We start from the raw sequence: 14658 nt of genomic DNA on the forward strand, positions 1-14658 counted from the left end.
GGTGAACACTGGGCTGCCAAAGTGGAATGTGTGAACTTAACTGCTGCGCCGCCAGGCCAGCCCGTCCTTGTTCTTATTTTTTACAGCTACATAGTATGGCATTGTTTGGCTATACCACAGCTTACTTACCCATTCACTATAATAGATATTTGAATTGTTTCCTGCCTTTTTTTATAAGCAGTGCTGCCACAACTCATTAGTTCCTGATGTTGGCATTCTGTCTGAGATTTTTTTGGGAACAGTATTAAAGCCACAAATTTTTTTCTGTTCTTAATGCAGCTTCTTTCCATGCTAATTTGAGCAGATTCTGGAGTGAGGGAAATGGGTGGTAAAACTTAAAAATAGCTTTCAACCTTTAAGATTGTTAGGATATTTAGTTTTCATCCATATGACTGTAAATTCCATAAAAGCAGTTTATTTATATGAATAAAGTGGGATGGGTGGGAGCTGTGTGGAATTGAAAAGTGCATTCCTTAGCTGTATAAGCAGCTGCAAGCTGTTTGTTGCCATGTGAGAATATGGGTCCAGTATTGTCAGATCTTCTGATTTTTTTTAAGAGAAACTAAATATATCTTTTTAATTGTTTGTCTTCTTAATTATCATTTTAAATGGATATACAGTATTCTATCTTATTGATGTCTCATATCTTTGTTAAATAATTTTTCTATTATTTAAAGTTTTAGTTGTTTCCAGAGTTTGCTAGTGTAGTTAACACAGCATTGGGCAGAGTTCTCAGACAAAAGATAATTTTTTTTCCTTTGAGGTAAATTCCTAGGATTGGATTGCTGGGTCCAAGTTGTATGAAAATTTCTGTGGGTCTTGCTATGGATTCCTATATTGTTTTCCTCAAGGAGTACGATGTCACAACCAATGTATTAGTATACTAATTTCTTCACCACCTTACCAGATTGGGTATTATAATTATTTACAATTATTTTTAGTCTAGTAGTTATAAAAGAATGAGTTTTTTTTACTTCATATATTTTTTGATTAGTAGCTTCTCAGGGCTTAACATATTAACATTGTTTTAAATTTTAATGGTTAAGTTTCTTTACGTTTTATGGTGATTTTTTTCTTACACAGGAAATTCTTGGTGCATCCCTTTCTGCACCTTTAACATCTTATAAGGTGATCTATGTTCTTCCAATGCTCACCATTAAGGAGGATAAAGGTAAAGAATTTATTTCTTTCTAGAAATACTTCAATACGCATTCTGGTTGTGTTAGTTAATTTCACACTTTCTTTTATAAGGCACTGGTGTGGTCACAAGTGTTCCTTCTGACTCTCCCGATGATTTTGCTGCCCTCAGAGACTTGAAGAAAAAGCAAGTGAGTATCATGTTCTTATTTCCTTTTCATTGTCTCATTGCTTTGGTACTGCTGAACTAACAATGAGCTTAGGCTAAAAAGCTATGGATGTATTTTTGAACTGCTATCTCCAACCTGTTTTTTGATGTTTATGTATTTTCCTGTGGTTTGAATTTTAAATATAATATTTCATAGAATCTTTTTTTAAAGACTATTTTTTTAGTGCAGTTTTGGGTTTACAATAAAATTGAGAGGAAGGTACAGAGATTTTCCCCTGCTCCCATACATATATAGCCTCCTCCATTATCAACATCACTGTTCAGAATGGTACATTTTTTTTTAATTGAGTTCATAAGAGTTTACATCATCGTGAATTTCAGTTGTACATTATTTCTTGTCTGTCACCATATAAGTGCTCCCCTTCACCCCCTGTGCCCACCCCCCAGCCCCCTTCCCCTGGTAACCACTGAACTGTTCTCTTTGTCCGTGTGTTTGTTTATTTTCCACATATGAGTGAAATCATATGGTGTTTGTCTTTCTCAGTCTTATTTTGCTTAACATAATACCCTCCAGGTCCATCAGAATGGTACATTTTTTTACAAGGATGAACCTAAATTGACACATTGTGATCACTTAAAGTCCATAGTTTACATTATGGTTCACTTTTGGTGTTATACATTCTGTGGCTTTGGACAAATGTTTAATGACATATATCCATCATTATAATAACATTCAGAGTATTTTCACACCTTAAAAATCCTCTGTGCTCTCCCTGTTCATCTCTCTTCCCTTCCAGCCCTGGCAACCACTGATCTTTTTATTGTCTCCATACTTTTACCTTTTCCAGAAATGTCATATAGTTGGAATCATAGTATGTAGCCTTCTCAGATTGACTTTTTTTACTTAGTAATATGTATTTAAGGTTTCTCCATGTTTTTTCATAGCTTGATAACTTATTTCTTTTTAGTGCTGAATAATATTCTCTTGTTTGGATGTACCATAGTTTATTTATCCATTCACTTACTGAAGGACATTTTGGTTGCTAACAAGTGTTGGCAGTTATGAATAAAGCTGCTGTAAACATCCATGTGTAGGCTTTGGCATGGACATAGGTTTTCAACTCTTTTTGGTAAATACTGAAGAGTGGGATTGCTGGATCGTATGGTAAGAATATGTTAAATTTTGTAAACCACCACCACACTGACTTCCAAAGTGGCTGTACCATTTTGCATTCCCACCAGCAATATTTGAGAGTTCCTGTTCTCCACATCCTCGTCAGCATTTGTTGTTGTCAGTGTTCTAGATTTTGGCCATTGTAATAGGTATGTAGTGATATCTTATTGTTGTTTTAATTTGTGTTTCTCTGATGACATATGATGTGGAGCATCTTTTCATATGCTTATTTGCCATTGTATATCTTCGTTGGTGAGGTGTGTCTGTTAAGGTCTTTGGCTCATTTTTTAAATCAGTTTGTTTTCTTACTATTGAGTTTTAAGAGTTCTTTGTGTAGTTTGGATAACAGTCCTTTATCAGATGTGTGTTTTGCAAATATTTTCTCCCAGTCTGTGGCTTGTCTTTTAATTCTCTTGATATTGTCTTTGACAGAGCTGAAGTTTTTAATGAAGTCCAGCTTATCAGTTATTTCTTTCATGGATTGTGTCTTCGGTGTTATATCTCAAAAGGCATCACCATACCCTTGGTCATTTAGGTTTTCTCCTATATTATATTCTAGGAGCTTTATAGTTTTGTGTTTTAAATCTAGATTCATGATCCATTTTGAGTTGAGTTTTGTGATGGGTGTAAGGTCTGTCTCTAGATTCTTTTTTTTTGCATGTGGATGTCCAGTTGTTCCAGTAACATTTGTTGAAGAGACTGTCTTTGTTTCATTGTATTGCCTTTGTTCTTTTTTCAAAGATCAGTTGACTATATTTACGAGGATCTGTTTCTGGGCTCTCCATTCTGTTCCATTCATCTATCTGTCTGTTCTTTTGCTAGCACCACACTTTCTTGATTATTGCAACTTTATGGTATGTCTTGAAGTCAGATAGCGTCAGTCCTCCAGCTTTGTTCTTCAATATTGAGTTGGCTGTTCTGGGTCTTTTGCCTCTCCATATACACTTTGGAATCAGTTTACTGATAACCATGAAATAACTTTATGGGGTTTTGATTGGGATTGCGTTGAATCTGTAGGTGAAGTTGGGAAGAACTGACATCTTGACAATATTGAGTCTTCCAATCCATGAACATGGAATGCCTTTCCATTTATTTAGTTCTTCTTTGATTTTGTTCCTCAGGGTTTTGTAGTTTTCCTCATGTAGATCTTATGTATATACTGTTAGTTTTGTGCCTAAGTATTTAATTTTTGGGGGAGCTAATGTAAATGGTACTGTGTTTTTAATTTCAAATTCCACTTGTTCATTGTTGGTATATAGGAACAAAATTGACTTATGTATATTAACCGTGTATCCTGCAACCTTGCTTTAATTGCCTATTAGTTCCAGGAAGGTTTTTTTTTGTTTATTATTCTGGATTTTCTACAGATAATCATGCCACTCTGCACAAAGACAGTTATATGTCTTCCTTCCCAATCTGTATACCATTTTCTTTTCTTGCATTATTGCATTAGCAGGGACATCTAGTACAGTGTTGAAAAGGAGTGGTGAGGGGACATCCTTGCCTTGTACCTGATCTTAGTGGGAAAGCTTTGAGTTTCTCATCATTAAGTATGGTGTTAGCTGTAGGTTTTTCATAGATAGTCGTTATCAAGTTGAGAAAGTCCTCCTCTATTCTAGTTTACTGAGAGTTTTTATCGTGAATAGGTGTTGGATTTTGTCAAATCCTTTTTTTGCATCTGTTGATATGATCATGTGATTTTTCTTTTTCAGTCTATTGATGTGATGGGTTTCATAAAACTTTTGAAAAAGTTTTCTGATGTTCACAATTTCATTGCAACCTAGGTTTCACTGACCTCATTTTAAGTGGGGTGTGTGTGTGTGTGTTTGTGAATTTTTGCTTTTGGCTGTATAATTTGATTATTTAAGCCATTCACTCTAACTTAAACTGTTGAGTTTTTAAAAGTCATAGATCTCTTTTTGAGATATATGATAAAATTTAAAAATTGCTCTAAATGGAGAGGAGGACAAATAATAGTGGCAGAAAAGTTTGGAGGTTGCTTCTCTCTGATTATACCAGTAAAGTGTTGATCATTAGTGTTAACTTGCAAATTTTTTGTAGGCTTTACGAGCAAAGTATGGAATTAGAGATGACATGGTCTTGCCATTTGAGCCGGTGAGTACGTAGATGATTCAGAATGTTCGTATCCATTTCTCTATCAGAGCAAAAAAGAGCTAACATTTTCCGTGTATCAAAATTAAACAATTGGTGGAGTATGAAAATAAGAGGGAGTTTGCTTAAGAGTTTGCTTATTTTTACTTGATATCTGCTGTGGCAGATAAGAGTGAGAGAAAAACTAACAATAATCATTTTCTTAGCACCTGGCACCTGCAATTCCTGAACAAAGAGCTTTTTAGCATCACCAATTTTATATAGCGTATTTTGCTGGTATGGCCAATTTCCAGACTTCTAAAGACAAAAATTTTGCCGTATTACTCATGAATGTTTATGTTTTCATATTAGTGCCTGCAGAAGAAAAGAAATTTAAATTACTAGCAAATAACTTTGATGAAGAATTTGGAAGACTTAAACCAAACAAGACTGTCCATAAATTTAGTTGTTTTCATCGTTTTGCTAGCTTCAACGTTAATTATATGCCAGTGGAGGGTTGAGAGCTGGGGAAGGTGTGTGTGTAGTGAGGGAGGGACAATGTGGGAGTTGGTGCACAGAATTTGGGTGGTTCCTGTGGACTGTAGGAAGACAGATTCACATCTGGATGTTATAGTCACTCTGTGATTACCTGTGTGGCACTGCAGTAATGATATGTAAAATGTGAAATGACTTCATTGGACAGTAGAGGCAAAAGGACTGTGCCCCATAGGGCTGTTTTTGTGTTCATTCATTGTAAATAAATTCCGACATTGCTGTTCTTTGCAGGTGCCACTCATTGAGATTCCAGGTTTTGGAAATCTCTCTGCTGTAACTGTTTGTGATGAGTTGAAAATTCAGAGCCAAAATGACCGAGAAAAACTTGCAGAAGCAAAGGAGAAATTATATCTAAAAGGGTTTTATGATGGTGTAAGTAATCATTTTTATTGTTTTTTATTTGATTTATTCCATGCTCTGTGATTTTCTTCTTAATGATTTAGAAAAAAGAAGAAAAACTCAATGTAGTTTTCAGCTATATACTGATTTGAGAGAGATTAGTATGAAATTCTGTTATTCTATTTCCAAATTTCTTTTTTTAATCTATTTTTTTTGTTTAACGGCATTTACAGAAATTACGTTTTTGTGCCCTCTAGGAGTCTCTAAGGAGTGGTTTCTTGAAGATATTTAAAGTTCATATTATTATGCAGTAAACGCCAAAGGTTTATTGCATGGACAATACCTGGTCCCTTCTATTGCTCTTTTAATTGAGGAGTTCATATTTTAAATAAGCAGTTTCATTCAGTTCATTAATTAACTTGTTAATGCCTACTAAATGCCAGGTGAGCACAACAAACATGTTCTGAACCTCTCTTTTCTCCTTTATTGTGCATATATTAATGTGCTTAGATTTCCATGGAAAGAAGACTAGGCTAGAGAAAGTAAAAGTCCAACCAAGTTGCTAGTGGCTTGAGTTTGAAATGAAGATTTTTAAGGCCATAAGTGAGAATGTTCTTTATTTTTACCTATACTCTCATTTTTCTGGATAACCAAGAATTGGTTATATGTCTTTTTTTAAGTGACTTTTACATTTTGGGTGATAATAAAAGCCAACATTTATATGTTAACTTATTTAAATCTCAAAATAACTCCCTGAAGTGGGCACTCTTATTCCCATTTTATAGATGAGGAAATTGAGGCACTAGGAGATTAAGTAATTTACCCAAGATCAGCCAGATAGCCAACCAGTGACAGAACTGATACCCAAACTAGGCAACTTGGTTCTAGGATTTGTGCTCTTAACTACTGTACCATAATGAAAAACAAATATAATTTCATAATGATGAATTAAATAGATATGAAGCATTTTGGTATGTTAGATGATTGGAAGGTCAAAAAAGAACATGTGTCTTTTCCACTTAAGATAAAACTATTTGCAAGAGACACAGGTGTCAGATAGAGCTCAAAATATCAGAAGGGGATTATGGCTTAGATCTGTGTGTGACAACAATGGGCAAGCTAATACTTTGCCCTAGAATTAAATTTCCCCACTACGTAAAAGGAAGAGTTGAAAAACAGTAGGCCTTCCTTTAAGAGCCAAGTTTATCACATGGCCAAGCAAAGGAGAGTGCTCGCTGGCAACAGGTGGAGTTGGAAAGAGAAGCCAAAATGGGGCTGAGCTGCATATGCTCAGTTCCTTCTCCCAAAACCTTCAGAAATGAGGTGAATTAGTATGGTGGAATTCTCGCCACATGGAAACCTGAGGAGTGGGAAGGAGGTGAGCGTTCCTTCCTAATCATGTTCGTGATAGCTATCCTAGTTATACTAAAAGAAAAACAAATGTGTTATAAATATTAGTTGTCCAAAACATACCAAAATAAAAACTTATAAAAGTGATAAATTTCACACTAAAAATGTCTTGATTATGGGTGGAAGTAAATTTAGCGAAAATGTTGTGTGGGGAACCCAAGGCAAATTTTAATTGTTGTGTATGTGTTTTTCCCTACTTCTCCTCTTTTTAGGTGATGCTGGTGGATGAATTTAAAGGACAGAAGGTCCAAGACGTGAAGAAGACTATTCAGAAAAAGATGATTGACACTGTAGGTGGTAGGCGATCCTCTGAACAGTTCTTTAGGAGAAAAGCTTTGAGTTAATAGACAGACTTTACAATTCTATTTTTTATTTTTTTTCTGCTTTATCTCCCCAAACCCCCCTGTACATAGTTGTATATCTTAGTTGCAGGTCCTTCTAGTTGTGGGTACAATTTTAATTAGTAATGAGTTCTGTAGTAGAACCTGGAGCTATATTAAAGATATATAATTTTGTGGCAGGAAATAGACCTATTCAGCAATTGATTTAACTTGAACATCCCACCTGTAGTGTTGATGAAGGTAGTACAAAGCACATGCAGAGGATTTTGATGATGCTTCCTGGCAGTGGCCTTTTGAGATACTGGTAGTTACGATTCTTTCTTTTGGTAGTGCTTTACTTTTTACTTTCATCCTTTTTTCCCCCCATCTTCATTTTTGTTGTAACTTTTTTCTGTTGAGCTACTTAATTACTTAACTTGTAAAATTAAATTTTTATTTTTTATTTTTTGAGGAAGATTAGCCCTGAGCTAACATCTGCTGCCAATCCTCCTCTTTTTGCTGAGGAAGACTGGCCCTGAGCTTACATCCATGCTCATCTTCCTCTACTTTATATGTGGGACGCCTACCACAGCATGGCTTGCCAAGCAGTGCCGTGTCCGCACCCGGGATCTGAACCGGCGAACCCTGGGCCGTGGAAGCGAAACGTGCAAACTTAACCGCTGCGCCACCAGGCTGGCCCCTAAATTTTTATTTTTGACAGTTATATATACCCATAATACAGAGAGACAATTTTTTACGTAAAGAAGCAAGTTTTTCCTTTCTATCCTTCCACATTCTCTTAAATTTCTCTTCCTTGGACAGGCTTACTTTCAGCTGTTTTAGTTGTTTCTTTTAGTATTGACCTTCATCTGTCTTATAGATCTCTAAGCTAAATCCTGTAGTATAATTTTTTGATTTTATTTTTCAGTTTTAGGCATCAGCCGTTGACCTACTATGAAAGATCAAGATTTAACTCTTCCCCTGACCTGTGTCTTCCTCTCTAACCTCCCCACATTTATGTACACTTCTCTACCCCCATCTTCCTAGTATAGGTATATTATAACTAATGTTAGAGCAATAGTCATTGTGTACATTTTTGAGACATGGCTGATCTACAATGTAGTATACAATGAGAACTTTTCTTCCCCAGCTTTTGGTTTTCCCTGGAGTTTATTACTGTCTTTTTAAAAAAATTTCCTTACTTTTAAATATAATTATTAATACTCCCTCCTCAGACTCTGTCCCAGTTGTCTATTTCTCCTCTCCATACCTTCAGACACATCAATATGCTCTCCCAGAGCCTTCTGGCCTGTTTTAGTCTGGACTGGTTGCTTACTGTCCTGGTGCATAAATGTCATCGGGAATGTTCCTCCTCCAAAGCTAAGGATTTCCTTTGCTTCTCTTGAGTTGGATCTCCTGTTTCCTTGATCCCTTGGCTTCTTCTTTCTTATTTACTCTCTTATTTTGGTGAAGCTCTGCCTAGTAGCTTTCCTGAAAAAGGGTGCCTGGAAGGTAAATTTTTGTGACCTTCCATGTCTGAAATGTGCTATTCTCTTCTCGATGGCCTGGGTATAGAATTCTGATTGGAAATAATTTTCCCTTAAAATTTTGAGGGCATTACCCATGGTGTTGTGGTTCAGTGATGCTGTTAAAAAGTCCAAAACCATTCTGGTAATACTGATCTTTTGTAAGTGACCTGTTTTTCCCCCTTCGGGAAGCTTGTAGAATGTTTTCTTTTCTCCCAATATTCTGAAATTTCGTGATGATGTACCTTGGTGTAGGTCAGTTTTTATTCATTCTTCTGAGTGATTGAGGGGGTCCTTCAATCTGTAAACTTATGTTCTTCAATTTTAGGAAAATTTCCTGACTTTTTCTTTGATTATTTTGTCCCTTCCTATTTATTTTCTCTTTCTGAATTCTTATTATTCAGATATTAGATCTCTTAGACTGTGGAAGTCGTTTTGCTCTTCTTTCTGAGAGACCCCCTCAACTTTTTTTCCCTATGAGTTTTTATTTGTTTACTGTATGTTTTTTGTATCTTTTACTTGTGTATAAATAAAGATTTCTAAGGACTCATTTAAAACATTTGTTTTGGTATGGGAGATTTTAAACTTATAAACGAGTGGAGAGTCATGGTGAGTTCCTGTACACCTATTACCCAGCTTAGCAATTACCAACTCAGGGCCAAATTAAGAAATATTCTTGTTATCTGATCAATCCTTTTTTTGTAAGATGCTATTCTTGTTTGTTGGATGTGAAATCTTAAGTTTCTCTTATTTCTCTGAGGAAGGCTGTTGATATTTAAGAATGGATACAAAATGGTGATTGGAACCTTTTTTAATGTGGGTACGGCTTGTCACTGGGCTTGACTGGTGGAGAACTGAAGGGCCATCTGGGCCTTGGGTAGGCCCTGACGTTAGCCCTGGTGTTAATTAGGGCTTCTTGGGTTTGTTAGATTCCCCTTAGGAGATTCTTCTAGTTTCCAGCTAAAAGGGTTTGAACTAGCTGAGCATTCTGGGAGCTGAACGGGATAAGATTGCCAGGGTGGATACCAACACTCAGTGTGCTGACTTGCACTTAATTCCCTATTTCCACTATGTACCAATACCCTCAACTTTGACTTCTGGTTGAACCTCCCTTTTATCCCTTCCAGAGAATAAACCTTCAGTGTTCTGCTGTCATAGGGAGGGGCAGTTGCCTGTCTGCATAGTGTGGGATTAGGGTATCTGGGTTCTAACCTCTTCTTTAAAAGACTTCAGTTAGTCCTCCTTTTTCCAGCCTCACATTACCTCCACATCCAGAACTGTCTTGTGCCACAAATTCCTGAATCTTTTGGAGGTTCTGTAATGCAAACTGGATTGCTTTTCAGCTTTTACTGCTGCTGGCTTAGGATTCAGCTAGCTTTCTTTAGTCTGTTAATACAGTTATCACTCATACTGCTTTTTACTTTCCAAAATTGTGTTGGTATTTCTTCTTCCATTCTTCTGTCTTTGTAGGTTCATGCCATTAAAAAAAGAACACCTCTTTGTTGTCATTTTGTTGGAATTTTGAGAGGGAACAGAGTTAAATGTCTGTTTATAATTTACTGTCTTTAAACTAAAATCCCAGCTGTATAAGTTCAGTATAAAGAATTGGATTAAGAACACAGAGCAGTGAATCATTTTATGAATAATAATGCTGAATTTTACTTTAAAAAATTATCATAGACTTACAAGTTTGGGACCATAATACATTAAGAGATATTTATATTTGGTAAAAAATAAAATTTATGGTCAGTTTTCTAGTGGGAATTTTTCATGACACTATAAATCTTTAGTAACAGTGTTTTCCATGTTTCATTTTGTGCATCTGTTTTTTGAAAACACAGTGGTTCCATGCATTTAATTTCCTATTTTCTTTATATTTTTACATAACAAGGATAAAAGGCTGCCAATAGCCAGCCTAACCTTCAACCATAGGATTAGAAACTATTAAACATCTTTCACTTTCCAACGAAAAGGAATACTCTGTACCCAGGGAAGGTGATCTATTTGATGAAGACGCACACCTTTTCAAAAGCAAGTGTTGTGTAGAAAGAAAGGCAGATAACTTCTACCCTGGGAAGAGGGAAGATGTAATGAAAATATGGGGTTTTGGTTATTGGTGGTATAGCATATTTTTAAAAAGTTATTTTTATCATCCTTGAGTAATATAGCTTGACTTGACATAATATCTGATATATTTTTATTTACTTTCTGTTAGGGAGATGCGTTTGTTTACATGGAACCAGAGAAACAAGTTATGTCCAGATCTTCAGATGAATGCGTCGTGGCCCTGTGTGACCAGTGGTTAGTCTCCTATAGCAACAAGAAATTTCCTTCAGTCACTTTGCTTATCCTTTTGACTTTTATTTTTTTTAATCAATTCGTCCACTCCCAGGTACTTGGATTATGGAGAAGAGAATTGGAAGAAACAGACATCCCAGTGCTTGAAGAACATGGAAACGTAAGATGGGAGAAAGTGATGAGGGAAAGGGAAAGGAGTTGAAGAACATGAGAGACAGTATAGGTGAAGACACTTTATCTTTTGCCCTCTCCAGATTCTGTGAGGAGACTAGGAGGAATTTTGAAGCTACTTTAGGCTGGCTACAAGAGCATGCTTGCTCAAGAACTTATGGTTTAGGTAAGCAAACGTCAAATTTTTCTGTTTGAAAACCTTTGCCAATTACACAGCACATTAATGCTCTTCCCTTTGTTTCCTCTCTTCCAGTGTTTTTCTGAATTGGAAGTGAGAGGTTTTGGTTAGAGGGTGAGGGAAACTAGGATGTGGTCCCCTACCATCTACCTGGTGGTGGAAGTACACCCTCTGTAACCCACATAGCTTTTATGGTGTGATTTTTTTTTAATAGAAAGTTTCTAGTGCTTCAACCATTTGTTTTTTATTTATCAGTTTATTTTTATTAATTATTCAAGTAAATTTAAGAACTTCCTAAATAAGAAGCTTTGTAAATGCTATAGACCTGTTCCTGGAAATGTGGATTCTATAGATGAAATGTCTCTTAGGTTCGTGCATTGATTGTCTTCTTTTTATCTTGCAGGTACTCGTCTGCCGTGGGATGAGCAGTGGCTGATTGAATCGCTCTCTGATTCCACTATTTACATGGCGTTTTACACGGTTGCACACCTGTTACAGGGGGGTGACTTGCGTGGACAGGCGGGGTCTCCACTGGGCATCAGGTTGGTAAATGAGTAAGGGAAAGAAGTGTAGTTTGTTAGCAAGAGATGTGATCTTTTGATTTACATATTGAAAGCTCTCTTTTTTAATATTTAGTTTGCATGAGAATTCATTTAGCAGAATTTTGTCATGATGTTTTTGCTGTTTTGCTATTGAACTGAGAAATAGTAATAAATAGACGCTCCTCTATTGTTATCCATTCTTCATTCTTATGGGAGTCCCTTGTCCTCATTTGTTACTGTAATTACCTTAAGAAAGAGATTCCTACTTCATGGTTAGATTAAAATACTGATTCTTTCAAAGAAATTATATATATGTTTTGTTGTTGTTTGTTTTATTTTTAATACAGACCGCAGCAGATGACCAAGGAAGTTTGGGATTATGTTTTCTTCAAGGAGGCTCCATTTCCTAAGACTCAGATCCCAAAGGAAAAATTACATCAGTTAAAGCAGGAATTTGAGTTCTGGTATCCTGTGGATCTTCGAGTCTCTGGCAAGGATCTTGTTCCAAATCATCTTTCATATTACCTTTATAATCATGTGGCTCTGTGGCCGGAACAAAGGTGAGTGCTAAAAAAGATGTGGACTAAATTTTACTGGTTATCAACAAAGGTGCCTTGTGGCTTCAAATATGTGAGAAGTAACTGTGAAGGGTATAGTTAGATTTGCCAGTTACATTCTTTTTCTTATATTAAATGTATACTGAAGCATAAAGCACGTCTTCTCCTGTCTGTTATATCCAGAAATCCTCATAAGATCTTTTTGTATCCATATATATAGCCCTGCTATATTTTTTAAATAGTTATATAGTATTTCACTGTATGCCTGCACCATAGTTTATATAACCAGTCCTTTAATGAACACTTGCTTTGTTTTCATTTGCCTCCTCACGTCAATAGGACTCAATAAATATCCTTTTACATTTGTCTTAGCCAACTTTTATGAAGCTTTTAGGATTTACCTGAAAATTTTAAGCCTGAACTATAATCTTTATGTTTTATTTTATCTTTAAACGTTTACCTGTAAAGTGACAAATGGCCTGCAGCTGTGAGAGCAAATGGACATCTCCTCCTCAACTCTGAGAAGGTAAGGCTCATTGCCTCTTGAAAATTTAAAATTCTTCAGAAAACTTTTCAGATTTAGGAATTTGCACTTTTTTGAAGAAATAAAGAATATGAAAATCAGAGAGTTAAAAAACTTCCATTTAAAATGTTTAGGGCTGCCAACATTAATTAAAGTTTAATCTTTAAAATTGAGTGAAGTGGAGAAGATAGTATTAATTGAGGGAGGGATGGGGAAAACTTCATTATTATATTTGTATTTAGAGTATCAAAAGGTGACACAAATTGTAACTGGAGGAGGGAAAGAGACAGACAGAGAGAGACAGAGACAGGGACAGGAAACATAAAGATCCTAGTGTTGTGCCCGTAACATATCTTTCTCATTAAGTTGAGAAAATAGTTGGATGGCTTTTGGTTTTTGTTTTATGCTTTACTGGTCCTTAAATTAGAATAATAGAATTTTGGAGTTTGTAGGATTCTTAGGTGTCATTTTTTTAAATTGAAGTCATAATAGTTTATAACATTATGAAATTTCAGTTGTACATTATTATTCGTCAGTCACCGTATAGAAGTTCCCCCTTATCCCTTATGCCCACTCACCGTCTCCCTTCCCCTCTGGTAACCACTAATCTGTTCTCTTTGCCTAGGTTTCATTTAATGCTTCTTCCCAGGCAGTATAATATCTCTCTTTATACTACTACTACTTCCCCTATTGTTACTACTACTAATATATATGATTTTTTATAGAGCACATAAAATTTTACCTCGTTAATCAGTATCCTAAACAGGAGGTTGTACATACTTCTTAACAAAGCCCTGGCTTGCCCCTATGATGTCTTTGTGCACATTAGAAAAGGACACCGCTCCTCAACTAAACAAAAGAAATTGTTACAATATTATATTTCTCATTAATAGCAATTGTAACAAGTTAGATTTGTTACTAGTGAATTTTGCTGCAACTAATGGAATATTAATAGTAAAAGAGTATCTGTTGCTGTAAGTATCTATATGTAATGAAAAGTTATAGATTTAAATAAATAGCAGATGATATGAATTACAATATGAAACATCATTTTTAGGCAGTGCTCTATTATTGAAAGGCTCATTGCCTCTTGAAAGGAGGCAATATTACAGGGAATGAAAAAGTTCATTTAAGGTAATCTGTACATTTGGCTGAAAAACAGCTCTCTGTTTAGAAGCACAGGCTATTTGATGGATTTTGTTAGATCAATAAGGACTTGATTATTGAACTCATTTTTTCTTTGTAAGTCAAGTGGAACCATGTACACGTACATTTATATAAATATGAATCCTGTTGTAACATGACTTTTTTTTTTGGTCTCAGCATTGTTGTACTGTACACCATAATGATTTTATTAGAACAAGATGCTGTATTGCTACGTAGTGGAAAATTGATGTAATAATTACCTCTCTTTGGTATCAGCATAGTTGTGATAAAGATATAAAAAATTTTAAATAATAAAGATTGCTAGGCTGTGCACAGTACTTCCTTAGATGAGCTGCCCTCAGGCAGAGCACAACTTGAATAACCAATTATTGTGACCCTAATGACAGGAAGTTCCTTAAACCTCTAACTCTGACCTCATGAGGTAGTCTGTTCATTTCTGAATGACTTTAATTGCTATAAAGCTGCTCTTTAGGGCCAGCTGAAATGTTCCAGAGTTACAGT

At 35.6% G+C, this 14658-nt stretch overlaps 1 protein-coding gene across 3 annotated transcripts in view; it reads left to right on the forward strand.

Annotated features, from left to right (window-relative positions):
- The window catches only part of LARS1 (leucyl-tRNA synthetase 1), a 62262-nt gene that overhangs the window by 24666 nt on the left and 22938 nt on the right, over positions 1-14658 (forward strand). For all 3 annotated transcript variants that reach the window (XM_008513873.2, XM_008513872.2, XM_070569317.1), the window contains 11 exons: positions 1084-1171; positions 1252-1328; positions 4542-4595; positions 5358-5498; positions 7088-7165; positions 10937-11022; positions 11114-11179; positions 11274-11356; positions 11772-11910; positions 12258-12470; positions 12936-12993. In XM_008513873.2, the coding sequence (XP_008512095.1) occupies positions 1084-1171; positions 1252-1328; positions 4542-4595; positions 5358-5498; positions 7088-7165; positions 10937-11022; positions 11114-11179; positions 11274-11356; positions 11772-11910; positions 12258-12470; positions 12936-12993 (1083 nt within the window). The remainder of the gene's footprint in view (positions 1-1083; positions 1172-1251; positions 1329-4541; positions 4596-5357; positions 5499-7087; positions 7166-10936; positions 11023-11113; positions 11180-11273; positions 11357-11771; positions 11911-12257; positions 12471-12935; positions 12994-14658) is intronic.

The sequence above is a fragment of the Equus przewalskii genome, chromosome 13, assembly GCF_037783145.1.
Source record: "Equus przewalskii isolate Varuska chromosome 13, EquPr2, whole genome shotgun sequence".
In the NCBI taxonomy this organism is placed as follows: domain Eukaryota; kingdom Metazoa; phylum Chordata; class Mammalia; order Perissodactyla; family Equidae; genus Equus; species Equus przewalskii.